General features: G+C 41.8%; 1 protein-coding gene across 6 annotated transcripts in view; it reads right to left on the minus strand.

The window, feature by feature from the left end:
* The window catches only part of REST (RE1 silencing transcription factor), a 99754-nt gene that overhangs the window by 26303 nt on the left and 59769 nt on the right, over positions 1-13682 (minus strand). For 4 of the 6 annotated variants that reach the window (XM_045056323.1, XM_045056322.1, XM_045056324.1 and 1 more), the window contains exons 1-3: positions 11356-11488; positions 8081-8984; positions 2177-2260 (exon numbers count right to left, since the gene is read on the minus strand). In XM_045056323.1, the coding sequence (XP_044912258.1) occupies positions 2177-2260; positions 8081-8975 (979 nt within the window). In that variant the 5' untranslated portion in view covers positions 8976-8984; positions 11356-11488. Of the gene's footprint in view, positions 1-2176; positions 2261-8080; positions 8985-10540; positions 10697-11355; positions 11489-13682 lie in introns of those variants that run through there. The other 2 variants (XM_045056325.1, XM_045056321.1) reach the window with 2 other exon arrangements.

Genomic DNA, 13682 nt, shown 5'->3' on the forward strand with positions numbered 1-13682 from the left:
AGTTATTGACTAGTGTAAAACACCAGACACTGAGACAGTGACACAAGTATTATTGACTCAATGAAAAAGATACAAGTTTGTCATCATTCTAATCCAGTGACCCAGCAACACTAATAATGGGTCAACCAGATAGGACTTCAAATGAGACACATTAAGTAGAATTCAAGCATTCAGATTTAATTTCCAGTGTACAATTAATACAAGGCACAGGGTCAAAGGAAAAACTGTATGACACCATGAGAAAGCAAATAAGACAAATCCAGAAAGGGGGTCATTCTACAGGAAAATTCCCTCAAAGCGTTAGTTTAGTTTCCCCATTGGTAAAACAGGGACAGTAATAGAACTTATACATGATAGTACAGTTATAAAGACTAAAATGAGGGGTGTTAGGTGGCTCAGTGTCTGACTCGATTTCTCTCTCACCGTTTATGAGATCAAGCCTTGCATCGATCTTGGGATTCTCTCTCCCTCTCTCTGCCCCTCCCCTACTTGCTCTCTCTCTCAAAATAAATGTTTTTTTAATAAAGACTAAAATGAGTTAACTCATACAAAATTCTTAAAGGTTTTATTTAAAGGCTAGATCACATCTATCAAAAGAACATGATGCCTACCCTCAACAAAGCCTGAGAGAGCATCCAAACCTACCCTTAGAAAATGAAACCAGGGCGTACCCCAAAGCAATAAAATCAGGTTTCTGGTTAAGTGACTCAACTAATAGCTTAGGAGATTTAAAAGGAACATTCAAAGTATATTAACATGACAAACCTGTAGGATGAAGAAAAGCTAGCACGCATATTATGTGACCCCTTTACAACTGCTCAAGTCAGAATCTGTAATCAAGTGTTACTCACTGACTTAAAATAGTGATATCCAAGAGAAATAAAATGCAAGCAATATATGTAATTTTAAATTTTATAGTAGTCACATTACAAAAGTAAAAAACAGATAAAATTAACCCAATATAACCAATGTCATGTCAACATGTAATCAGTATTTTAAATTTTTTAAAGTTTTATTTATTTAAGTAATCTCTAAACCCAACATGGGGCTCAAACTCAAGACTCCAAGATCAAGAGTCACATGCTCTTCTAACTGAGCCAGCCAGGCACCCCAAAATAGATATTGTACATGCTTTTATTCAGTTTGAATTCATCTATGTATTATATACATTTCAATTCAAACTAGCTACATTTCACAAGCTCAACAACCACATAAGGCTGGTGGCTATCCAGACAGCACAAATTTAAGGCAATTAATTATTAAAGGGAGATGGGCCTATGTATACTTTTGTTAACAGGAAGATTTTAGCATAGTTTCCCCACAGGGGTATATATTCTAAATTTGGAAGTAGGGTATTCTGATCAGATGTGGTAGTTCACCAAGGATCAACTGTAGCCAAAATGAATTAACCATTCAAGACCACCTAAGCTAACATTTACTTTTTAATTTTGCCATCTACCTATCTTGATAATGGAGACCAATTCTGGTTGGTGATTATGATTATTTCAGTCACCAGAGTGGACGAATCTACTGCATTTATAGTCCTGCATTTTATCTATTACAGATTAATAAACTGAGAACCTGGATTATCTATTTTAGTCCTGCATTTTATCTATTATAAATTAATTGAGATCCTGGATTATCCATTATTCTTTAAAGTTTGGCTTTTGTAAATCAGCCCACAGAAGCCCTATCAGCTCTCAAAAGAGGACAAACCCACAGTTCAGGACTGAAGTTAAGAAGGAATCCTTGTAACCTGAAAACCACACACTATGAAATTTGGTGTTATATTGTGTTGGGGTGGGAGAGGGTTAGAAGGTAGGGGTTGTATCATAGCCTTAGTCTATGCTAGTAGTTCAAGTTTTATTAGTCATATTAAGTTGAAGATCTGGTGAATATTAAGGACCCTCTGCCCAGAAAAGGTGCATGCGTGCATTTACATCCAGTTTCAAGAGTTCCACCTATGGATTCCTTATTAAGAATCTACATTTAAATACAGCTCCACATGAATACAACACCAATTTTTCACTCTAATTTCTAATTATTAAAAAGAAATCATAAACTGCTTTTAAAAATAAATCAATCATAAATAATGACCCAGTTCCAGGTCTAGAACTTCCTTATCATGACAAATTGTTTACTAAAAATCATAGAAGAGTTCCCATTTCTCACCAACCTGAATGAGTACGCATATGTCTAGTTAGATGAGTCTTCTGAGAACTTGAGTAAGGACAAAGTTCACATTTATATGGGCGTTCTCCTGCAAGAATATAATAATTAGGGTTAAATACGGTAAATAAGGCAAATACAATTCTAACAATATAGACAATATACATACAGTACTGAGCTTTTTTTTTTTTTAAAGTTTATTTATTGAGGGGGGTGGGGATGAATCCTAAGCAGGCTCTGCACTGGGCTCCATAATCCCAATGCATGCTTCGATCATGACACTTAATACCTTGTAGTTACAAGTCTCTTTATTTTCTTTCTTAAACCAGCTCCGTGAAAAAAGATAATGAAAGTAACCTTTGTTGAGCACTTACTATGTACCAGGCATATTCTAAACACTTTTTCTCTCTGCAACAACCTTATGATGTAGGTACTCCCCGTTACACACATGAAGAAACTGAAGGGCGCCTGAGTGGCTCAGTCAGTAAGTGTCCGACTTCAGACATCTCACAGTTCCTGAGTTTGAGCCCCACATCAGTCTCTCTGCTGTCAGCACAGAGCCCACTTCAGATCCTTTGATCCCTTCTCTGCCCCTCCCCTGTTCACACTCTCTCTCAAAATAAATAAACTAAAAAAAAACAAAACAAAACAAAACAAAAACCTTTAAAAAAATGTTGAGCGTATTCCTGTAAAGATACATAAATGACAAGTAAGTATATGAAAAGATGCACACTATCTTTACCAATGACAGAAATGCAAATCAAAACCACAATGAGATGGAAGATTTCATACCCACAAGGATGGCTATAATCAAAATGACAGATGTTATCAAGTATTGGTTAGGATATGGAAAAATTGGAATACTCATACACTGCTGGTGAGATTGTAAAATAGTGCAGCCACTTTGGAAAACAGTTTGGCAGCTTCTCAAAACCATATGGCCTAGCAACTCCACTACCAGGTATACACAGATGACCCTTGAACAACATGAGCTTGAATTGTGCAGGTCCACTTATACGTGCTTTTTTTCCCCCAATAAATACAGTACAGTAGTGTAAATTTATTTTCTCCTCCTCATGGATTTTCTTAACATGTTTTCTCTAGCTTACTTTATTATAATACAGTATGTAACACATACACAAAATACGTGTTAATCGACTGTTTATGTTATTGGCAAGGAGTCTGGTCAACAGTAGGCTACTAGTGGTTAAGTTTTGGGGGAGTCAAAAGGTATATGCAGATTTTTGACTACGTCGGGGTTGGTGCCCCTAATCCCTGCATTGTTCAAGGGTTAACTGTACATACCCAAGAGAAATAAAAACTTACGTCCACAAAAACTTGCAAATGAATGCTCATAGAATTATTCACAAAAGCAAAAAAACAGAAACAATCCAAATATTCTTTTTTTTTTTTAATTTTTTTTAATGTTTATTTTTGAGACAGAGAGACACTGCATGGGCGCGGGAGGGGCAGAGAGAGAGGGAGACACAGAATCCGAAACAGGCTCCAGTCTCTGAGCTGTCAGCACAGAGCCCAATGTGATACCACAAGCCATGATATCATGACCTGAGCCTAAGTTGTACACTTAACCGACTGAGCCACCCAGGTACCCCAACAATCCAAATATTCTAACTGATGAATGGATAAACTAAATGTTGTATATCCCTCCAAGAGAATATTATTTGGCAATAAAAGGAAAACAAGTACTGTGTATACAACATGGATGGACCTTGAAAACATTATGCTAAATGAAAGAAGGTAGTCACAAAAGACCATATACTAACTGTATGATTCTATTTATGTGAACCATCCAGAATGGGCCAATCCATAGTTAGCTGTATGGTAATGTAAAATGTATCTCCATCAAGCTATTACCAAAAAAAGTTAATGGAAGAAAAATTAAATACCATTATAGATTAACATAAAGGATCAATTAAGAATAATTTATTTTAAATTCCTTATAACAGAATAGATTGCTTCTATCTGCTCAATTCTACAAAATACACATAACTACTCTAGAAAACTTAGTGATTTTTCAGTCACAAATAAAGGTTAAAATGTCATCTTTTAAAGTAAAATTTGTGAACTGGTTAAATATCAAACACACAAAATTAAAAATCTTCTGATTGAAGACCCAAATAAAAATAATCCTCAGCCCACCACCATGATAATTAACCATAAAAAGAGAATCAAACTTTGATTCTTAGTTGTATCTAACCTTGGGCACCTTACTTCACAGTTACCTCTCAGTAAACATGGACTATTATAACTTATCTTGTATTCCTCAATAGACTGTTCTGAAGATTAGCATAAGTACCTAATACTGGGCACTCAATAAAGAACAGAAGAAACCTATTAAGTGAATCTGAAAACTAGACTACTTAAGTGAGAAGTGATTCTATCGTTTAACTCTTCAGCACTAAATGAATTTATTTTTCCATAAATACATACAATCTTCAGAACCATGCATTTAACACCAGATACTCAGACTTTATATAATCAAAATATTATCCTCCAATGTATACACTACCAAACTGTTTTAAAATGCTTTTAAAAAAATCATAAATAAGGTGACATTAAGGAGAAAAGAATCTTTTCAAAAAGCATTGAGACCACACAAGTTTAACACTAAAATGTGAAATGAGAGATACATACAACCAATGTTAGCCTTCTGTGGAAATAATCAACCTTAAATTAATGTGGAAAAAAAGGTGTGGGTGGTACACTTCAGTATACAAAATATACCCTTAAAAAGGAGCAGCTGGGCCACTCGGTTGGTTAAGCCTCCGATTCTTGATTTCAGCTCAGGTCATGACCTCTGCCAGCACAGAGCCTGCTTGGGATTCTCTCTCTCTGCCACTGACACACACACATGCACGCGCTCTCTCTCAAAATAAATAAACATTAAAAGAAAAATTAGTCACCTAGACTGCAATTAGATTAAAATAAAACACTACACAAAAAAATTAAGAAATGGCAAAGAGTTGTTTAAAAAAAACACTTTACATGGGGGCACCTGGGTGGTTCAGTAGGGTTAAGCGTCCAACTTGGGCTCAGGTCATGATCTCATGGTTTGTGAGTTCAAGCCCGGCATAGGGCTCTGTGCTGACAGCTCAGAGCCTGGAGCCTGCTTCAGATTTTGTATCTCCTCCAGTCTCTTCCCCTCCCCTGCTCATGCTCTGTCTCTCTCTGTCTCTCAACAATAAATAAATGTTAAAAAAAAAAATTTTTTTTAAAACACTTTACAAAAAAATTGGAAATACACACAAAATACTGAATACTGAAACACTTTTCCAGTTTTCTCCATTTTCTTTTTGGTTCTAAAAATATTCTTAAATTGACAAATTTAAATTTAAATTTATTGTTGAAAACATTTTTAGCTTTTTAGGAAATATATGAATTAGCAAAATACAACTGACCAAAAAAAATCCCAGTGTATCAAGACAAAAGCACTGGGGTGCTGATATGGCGATCAGGAGTACACAGATTTGTAAAAGTTCATCATCAGTTATACCTCAATTAAAACAGTTCATCAAAGTGTACAGATTAGTCATGCCATGGTTACTACCTGAAAGCTCTACAGATCACAACCAATCTAAATTAAGCCCTAAGGTTCTTAAAATATTATTAAATGAATATCAAGTACTTATGGCTGAAGTATATATGCTAGCTGGAATTTAAGACATTGTAGATGAGGCTAGTCTGTTTAATTCAAACTATTAAGTACTCAATGGGGTAGAAGTTCCAAGTAACTTTCATTTCCTATGCCACGTTATTTTATAATGTTTGAACTTTTTCAATTCTGAAATTAAAATGGTTTCAAAGTATGGAGATAGTCAAAGGTTACAACAAATTCCAAAAGATCTACAAATTCTCTTATTTGACTAGATTTTAAGGCTTTAAATTCAGTAGCTATCTCCTGGGGCTTAGAAATCTTGCTGCAGACATCCTTCTTGTAATAGAATTTCACCTGCAAGTTTTAAGTCTACTACTTCAGTAAAGCACTATCGATTCCTTCTCCCTACTGTGTGCCCTGCTCTACCTGTGGGATTCAGTCCTGCAGAGTGATAACTCTTGCAAAAGGGACCTGATGCAAACAGCATCCCACCAACCCCTTTTCATTTGTGATCCAGAGTACCATACTAGATTATCCCATCCATTTTGTTCAGACCACTAATCAGTCCTCAAAGGTACCAATTCTTAGCAAAAAATGTAACGTGAGAAAATTAAGTCCCAATAATTTACAAACATTTTCTTAAAAAATGAGACTTCAGAGAGCCTGGGTGCCTCAGTCAGTTCGGCAACCTACTCTTGATTTTGGCTTAGGTTATGATCCCAGGGTCATGGGACATAGCTCACGTTGGGCTCAGCATGGAATCTGCCTAAGATTCTTCTCTTTCTTTCTGCCTCTCTCCCCTCCTCCCCCCCCCCCCCCACTCACACATCCTCTCTAAAATATTTTTTTAAAAAAGAGAGAGAGACACACCCCTTAGGGCGCCTAGCTGGCTCACTTGGTGAGGCATGCAATTCTTGATTTCAGGATCATGAGTTCCAGATCCACACTGGGCCTACAACTTACTTTAAAAAAAAAAAAAAAAAAAGAGAGAGAGAGAGAGAGAAAGACCCTTTACACAGATTTATAAATCAATTCAAAAGTGAATGATTAAGGGGTGTTGGGGAGAAATGGGGAGCAACCACTAATAGGGTTTCTTTTTGGGGTGAAGATGTCCTAAAAACTGTGGTGATAGTTACACAGCTTTTGTGAATATACTAAAACCAATGAATTGTAACTTTAAACAGATAATTCCATTGTAGTGAACTATATCTCAATAAAGCTGATATTAAAAAAAAAAACTGCCAACTGTGATAAAATACTGGTAACTGTTGAATACAGATAATAATAGGTATAAGTTCATATTCTCTTTGGGATATTTGAAAATTTTCGTATTTTTAAGATTGTTCCATTTTTTTTTGATAGAGTACACTTACAAACTAGAAAGGTCCTCTTACCTGTATGAGTTCAAACATGCTGAACAGTATTATTTTTTGTCTGAAAAATAGCTGCATTTTCCACATGTGTGTTTGCTTTCTTCTAATGAATTCAAGTGTGGTAATCCCACCAATCTTTCAAAAACTAACTTCTCACATTCCTATGTTTTGGGGACAAGTTAAGTTGTTCTATGTAGGAACTGAATACCACAAAACAAATTTTTTAAAAAAGTTGAAGGCTAGGGCACCTGGGTGGCTCAGTCGGTTAAGCCTACTTCAACCTAGGTCATGATTTCGCAGTTTGTGGGTTTGAGCCCCGTGTTGGGCTCCACGTTGGGCTCTATGCTAACAGCTCAGAACCTGGAGCCTGCTTTGGATTCTGTGTCTCCCTCTCTCTCTGCCTCTCCCTAGCTCATGCTGTCTCTGTCTCTCTCAAAAATAAATATTAAAAAAATAAACAAATAAAAAGCTTGTTTCTGTTAAATGGATCTATGCAAGGGTTAATCATTGAGTTTTCCTTTTTGTCTAAGTCCTCAATTCCTTCGGGAAACTATACTGCATCTTAGATGTATTCACTATCAACTAAACACATCTTCTAAAAAAATAGTAGTCTAATTTAGCTAAATGATCAATCCCAAGTTGTTAGAATACGAATTTTAGCAATAACACTGATAATAGTTATCTTGCCCATTCTTTCAAATAAGTGTTTCTTCACTTGTCTTCCAGTCCCATATAGTTACCCCCATGGAGAGAGTAACTGAAGCACAAAAAGGTTAAATGACTTATCCAAGGTCAAAAAGACAGGAAATAACTGAACCAGGACTTGAAAACAGAATCCCCCTTCTGCAGTACTACTTTTAACTATTTACTGAATTGACTATCAGAAGTGAGTTGAACTTATGGACTACAAAGGTACTCTTACCTGTATGAGTTCGAACATGTTGAACATAATTATTTTTTCTGTCTGAAAAATAGTTGCATTTTCCACATGTGTATACTTTCCTTGGAAAATGGTTTCTCAAGTGTTTCCTCCAGTGATATTCGCTTACTGTGGTGTATGTGCAAATGATGCACTTGTAAACTCGCTCATTATCCCCAGCTCTGGTGTGGTGTTTCAGGTGAGCAGTATAGTGATCATATCGATTGGTATTGTAGCCACAGCGGTCACAGCGAATGGGGCCCTTGGAGAAATCTCCCTCTTCTGTGGTAGAAGACCCAGATTCTCTGGCTTTTGCTTGCTTCTCTGCACTTTCTTCCACAAAAAATTTCTTGGCACTATGAACTCTGATGTGATGCACAAACTGTTCTTCAGATTCTGCTTCATACTGGCATGGTTTACAGCGAAAGGGTTTGCTCTTCAAGTTCTTGCATTTGTCCTCTGCTCCTGATGTTTCAGGAGGAAGATCTTTATTTGAGCTATAAATTTCTGGGGCAGCTGATACCTCAAACACAGGCTGTGGTTCTACAACACTCAGTTCCAAACTTTCCAGTTCCATGTTTTCCAGTCCACTGGGTTCACCTTTTATTTCAGCAGACTCCTCAAGTCCTTCTCCATCACTATCTGAAAAATTGTTATCTCCAACAGGCATCAATTCTGCCATCTGTCTTTCTTCACCAACCAGGTAATCACAGCAGCTGCCATTTACTTCCCCAGTTAAGGCCACATTTGCCAACATGATAAGCTGAGGCGCAGCCAGTTCAGCTTTGGAGAGGTCATGCAAGTCATACATGTCGTTAGGCAAAGCCATGCCAATGTTGCCACTGCTGGTGAACAGCCCTCCTCCTCCAGAAGACTGCCCCATTACCTGGGTGGCCATGACTGTATTCTGAATTCAAAATAAAGCAAAAACCACAAAGTACCAGTTTAAACACAACATCCAAAATATCGCTATACTTCTTCATGTCTTAAAAAAATTTTCTCAAATATAATCTTTAAATTCAATGAGGTTCATTAATTGCTAAAATTAAGGCTTTAAAATATTTTTGTAATTCCAAATTTTATTGCAGTCATCAAAAAAATTTCTCTTATCCCTGCAAAAAATTCTATCAATTGTTTGACATAACTCATCCATCAACTTGGCCTACCCAGTGGCATGCCTTTCCTCAAGTGCTTTTCATTTTTCTGGTGAAAAAAAAAATAACTTCATCTTTAACATTAACTAAAATTATATTTAAATTCAATACATGAATAGTTAATTGCTGTCCTCCCAATTCCCCCTTCAACGGTTTACTTGTCTAAATCAGAAAAGGGAGAAATCAAAAAGCCATACTATGCATTTATTAAGTACAAACGTGTCTGGAAAGTAGAAACCTATAGTAATTGGTCAACTGAATTGACTTTCAGATGAACTTAACTAACTCCAGAAGAATAAACTACTGTAAAAAAGTAACACTTAGTTTATTTTTAATGACTAGATCTGTTTAAAAGGGAAAAACAACAAAAAACAAAAACAGAAACAACTGCAGACCTTTTCTCCTATGAAAAAAGGAAGCTCCCTGTATTCAAAACTTCACAAATGAAAATAAAGAAACTTTCGGCCCCGCTAATAATCGTACAACTCAACCGGACAATCAGCGACTTTCTCGCATTGTGCTTGACTTGGCCTACTTGCTTAGTGGAAGCCATTACAAGATCACCTTCTTGAAAACATGTTGGGCTTTTAAAATCGCCTTAACCACATTACTTTTCAATCTAAAACGTGGTATTCTCAAATTGAGTGCTGCCTTGCAAATTAAAAAAAAGTAAAGTGACAAGCACTCAAAAAATAAAACCAAACCCCAATACAAAAAGTAATCCGTTTCATCCAGGTGCATAAACACAAACCAACGTACCAAAAGTTGGAATCAAATGCCATCACAGAAAGCAAACTGAGGGCAAAAGCTGCCCCAGGGCTTAACAGCCTAGGCTACTTGGCAATTTACCCAAAATCGAGTTTTCTAATACCCCCCTGAACCCTAACTACCATCCCTAAAGGAATTTTAACGTTCGTCAGGAAGGCCGTCTAAGCACAGCCCGAAAACCCAACGTGTTGCACGAATTCCTATGTGTGGCTGCCACCAGCGCCTGCCTCGGCGGCGGCATTCCTGACTGAAATAGGCATTCGGCCATTTTCTCAAAATACCAAACACAAAGCAGCTCTTTGCAAACTCGGGCGCTCTCGCTTCCTCTCGGCTGGGCCCGCTCACTGCACACATTTACACACCAACTCGCGGGAGTTGCCCCAACACTCCGTCCTGAAGCTTTTCCTGAGCTCCCCAACACTAAGAAAGGCAAGGTGGTCAAACTCGGGGCGCCGCTGGGCCAGACCAAATCTTCCCCATTCGGGATTGTCCCCTCCCCGGCCTGCGGGCCCCGAGTCTTGGGTAGAGGGAAGAAAGTTACCGCGTTGCCGGCGTCCCGGCTCCTCTCACGGCCCCTGGACTCGCCCTCCGCCGAGGGCCCGGGAGGCTCCGCGGGCGCCCTCCGGAGGCGTCGGGCCCCAAGCGCCGGAGGGGGGCCCCACGCGCGCTGGCCGCCTCCCCCGCGCCCCGGAAGTTTGCGAACTCACTCCGCCACAGCGCCCCGCGGGACGCGCGCCCCAACCCCGCCAGCTCGCGCGCCTAGGTGGCCGGGTGCGGAGGGCCGCGGCGGCGGGGCGGCCCGAGAGCAGAAATCGCTGTCCAGCCCCATTGGCGGAACCGCCCGGGCCGCGGGGCTGACTCAACCCGCCCGGCCGCACTCAACGGCGCCTTCCGGCGAAAGGGAGAGGCCAGAGAGGGAGGGGGACGGGAGGGCCGCGGGCCGACGAGGGGCTGCGGCGGGACCTGGGAGCAGGAGGACGGGGAGGAAGTTTCAGGACCAGGGCCTCAAGCAGCTCCGCTCCTTGGCCTCTGCAGGACTCGACTCGAGGGGCGCCCGGGCCCGCGCGGAGGCGGCGGCCTGGCCTCGATTGGGGAGGGGGTTCTGGCTCCGCGCCGCTCCCCATGGACGCCCCCGGCCCAGCCCCGAGGCCGCGCCGGTGTAACCCGATCCCGCTCGGCCGCCCGCCCCCGCCCGGCGCGGCGGCCGCCGCCGGAGCCACAGTATCTGCAAATCAGCCCTGGACAGCGCCTCGCTCCGCGTCCTTCCGCGCCCTCCCCCTGCCGCTGCCGCCGCCGCCGCCGCCCGGCCGGCCCTCCCCCACTGCGACTGAGCCCCCAGCTCTCCGCCGCGCTTACCGGCCTTCCTAGGGGAGGAGGGGCCGGCGACCCGGAGTCGCCGCTCCTTCTCCGACTACTTTTCTTTGTTGCTGGAGTTTCGGGGGGAGGGGAGTGGGAGGATGGAAAAGTTGGGCGCTGGGGACGTCGAGGCCCGCAAAGGCCAAAGAGAGGGACTACAGAGAGTGCTCAAGCCGCCGGCTCTCGCCACGCCGTCCCAGGCGCCGCCGCCGCCGCCGCCGCCGCCGGGGTCTGTGGCCCGGGGCCTCGGCGGCGCTTGCTCTTCTGCTGCACCGCGAGCTCGCGGGAGCCGCACATTCCAGCACAGGAGGCTGCGCCGCGCACCCAGCCCGCGCCGCCGCCGCCGCCGCCGCCGCCCGCGAGACACGCCCCCTCCACCGCCCGCGCGCGCCCGCGGGGCACGCCCACCCCGCCGCCCGCGCGCGTGGCCGCCCGGCGCGCCCCGCCCCTTGGCGAAGGGGGTTGCCCTGGGCCGTGGCTGGGCTGTGGGCGCGCCTAGGGGGAGCCGCACCTAATCCTCCCGACCCCTCACTCTTGTCCTTAGGTCAAAAAAGAGGCAAGCCCCGCTCCCTTTCTTGATTTCTTTTGTAAACAAACAACAGAGAAGTTGCCCCCCAGCCTTGCCGCGCCTGGATGAGAATAGAGCTGTTAAAAGAAAAAATCTGCAGGCTTTGACCGTTCTCTTTAGAACTATTGTCACCCGCCTTTCAAGTCTAAAGGGCTCGGAAATACCCTTTAGAATCTCTTGAAATCTCCACCCATAGCCACCCTTAACTAATTAAGCTTCGTTATACTCACTCGGTAAAAGTGCATCCTAAATTTAAACTATAAGCGAGGGAAAGCAATTCGTTCGTGAATTGTGAAAAAACAAATGTCTCGGGAAGATCACGGACTCAGAACTGAGGGGACAAGTCCATAGACGTGGCACGAAGCAGGTCATTCCTGAGCCTTCAAAACACGATTTTAGTGGAGCAATTATCCTCAGATTACAGAGGGTAAAGCAGGTGCCCAGGACAAGGAGGCTGCCTGGCGACCATGTGTCGGAGAGTAACCTGGCTTCCATGTTTATAAAGTGGGGTAACCATGCATAATACCTGGAGCATGGTAATATGCTTTATAAAAAAGAGAGAATGTAGTCTCATGTACCCCTTGCCTTCTGTTTACACCAGAAACGCCTTCTTAGTCTGCCTTTGATACCTTGGATCATGCCCATCCTCAGAAATTTAATGGCTTCCTTACACCTCTCCGTGTAGCATTCAAGGCCCTGACTAACCTGATCTGGACATGTTGGACTACCATTACTATTAAAAAAGAAGTAGCAGCAAATGCTATGGGGGTTCAAAGTAGGGAGATGGTCCCTAGCTAAGAGGATCTAGAAACTTCTCAAAGTAGATGATGATCCAATCTGGCCTTACATTATTGGGAGAATTTCAATAGGTGGAAAGTAGGGGAAGGAACATTCTACACAATGCAAACAGCCAGCTCAAAAACCCATCAATTGAGCCTTGCCTAACTCCTGTTCCAGCTCCCCTTCTTTTTCAAGTTCCTTCACTTGCTTCTCTTATGACACAACTTCCATACTCCTCACTCTCCTGGTCTACACCTCAGTAGGACCCTTGTCTCCCTATACTAGGACAGTATTTTTTTTTATTTTTAAGTTTTGTATTTATTTAAGCAATCTCCACACCCAACCTGGGGCTTGAACTCACAACCCAGAGATCAGGAGTCTCATGCTCCTAGGACTAAGCTCACCGGGGGCCCCAGGACAGTACATTATTAATTAGTGCAGCTTTAGATGCAAGATGGAATAAAGGCCTTAGGGGCTTAACCACTAAAGGTTTGGTTACTTCATATCAAATGCAAGCACTTCCTGTGATTCAAACTTGGGAAGTATTCATTCTCATTGAACCAAAGAGAGGAAAGAAATGCAGAAAGGAAAGGAGAGAGAGGAAGGGAGGGAGGGAAAGAAAAGAGGGAAGGAAGAAGGAAGGGAGGGAGGAAAGGAAAGGAAGAAAGAAGTTTTAGGTCTGCTACAAACTTATCTCTACTTTTTTTAATTTCTTTTTTTCTTTTTAACTAAAATCTAGTTTGAGTTGCACGGCTTTTTTAGATGCTATAACCCAGGGAACAATTCTGGCCTCTATCAAAGCCCTCAAAGGCATAAACTGTTTTCTTTCCCTTTTTTTTAAGTCCAAAAAGGCAAAAACGAGACATCTCTTTTTAAATTTACTCGATAAATGTCCTTCATTTCCTCAGTCTGACTGCTTGCTGGAGATGTTTTATTAATTGCGAAGTTATTCCCACATATTGTGATGCAAAAAGAAGAA

This window comes from Felis catus, chromosome B1, assembly GCF_018350175.1.
Source record: "Felis catus isolate Fca126 chromosome B1, F.catus_Fca126_mat1.0, whole genome shotgun sequence".
Classification (NCBI taxonomy): Eukaryota; Metazoa; Chordata; class Mammalia; order Carnivora; family Felidae; genus Felis; species Felis catus.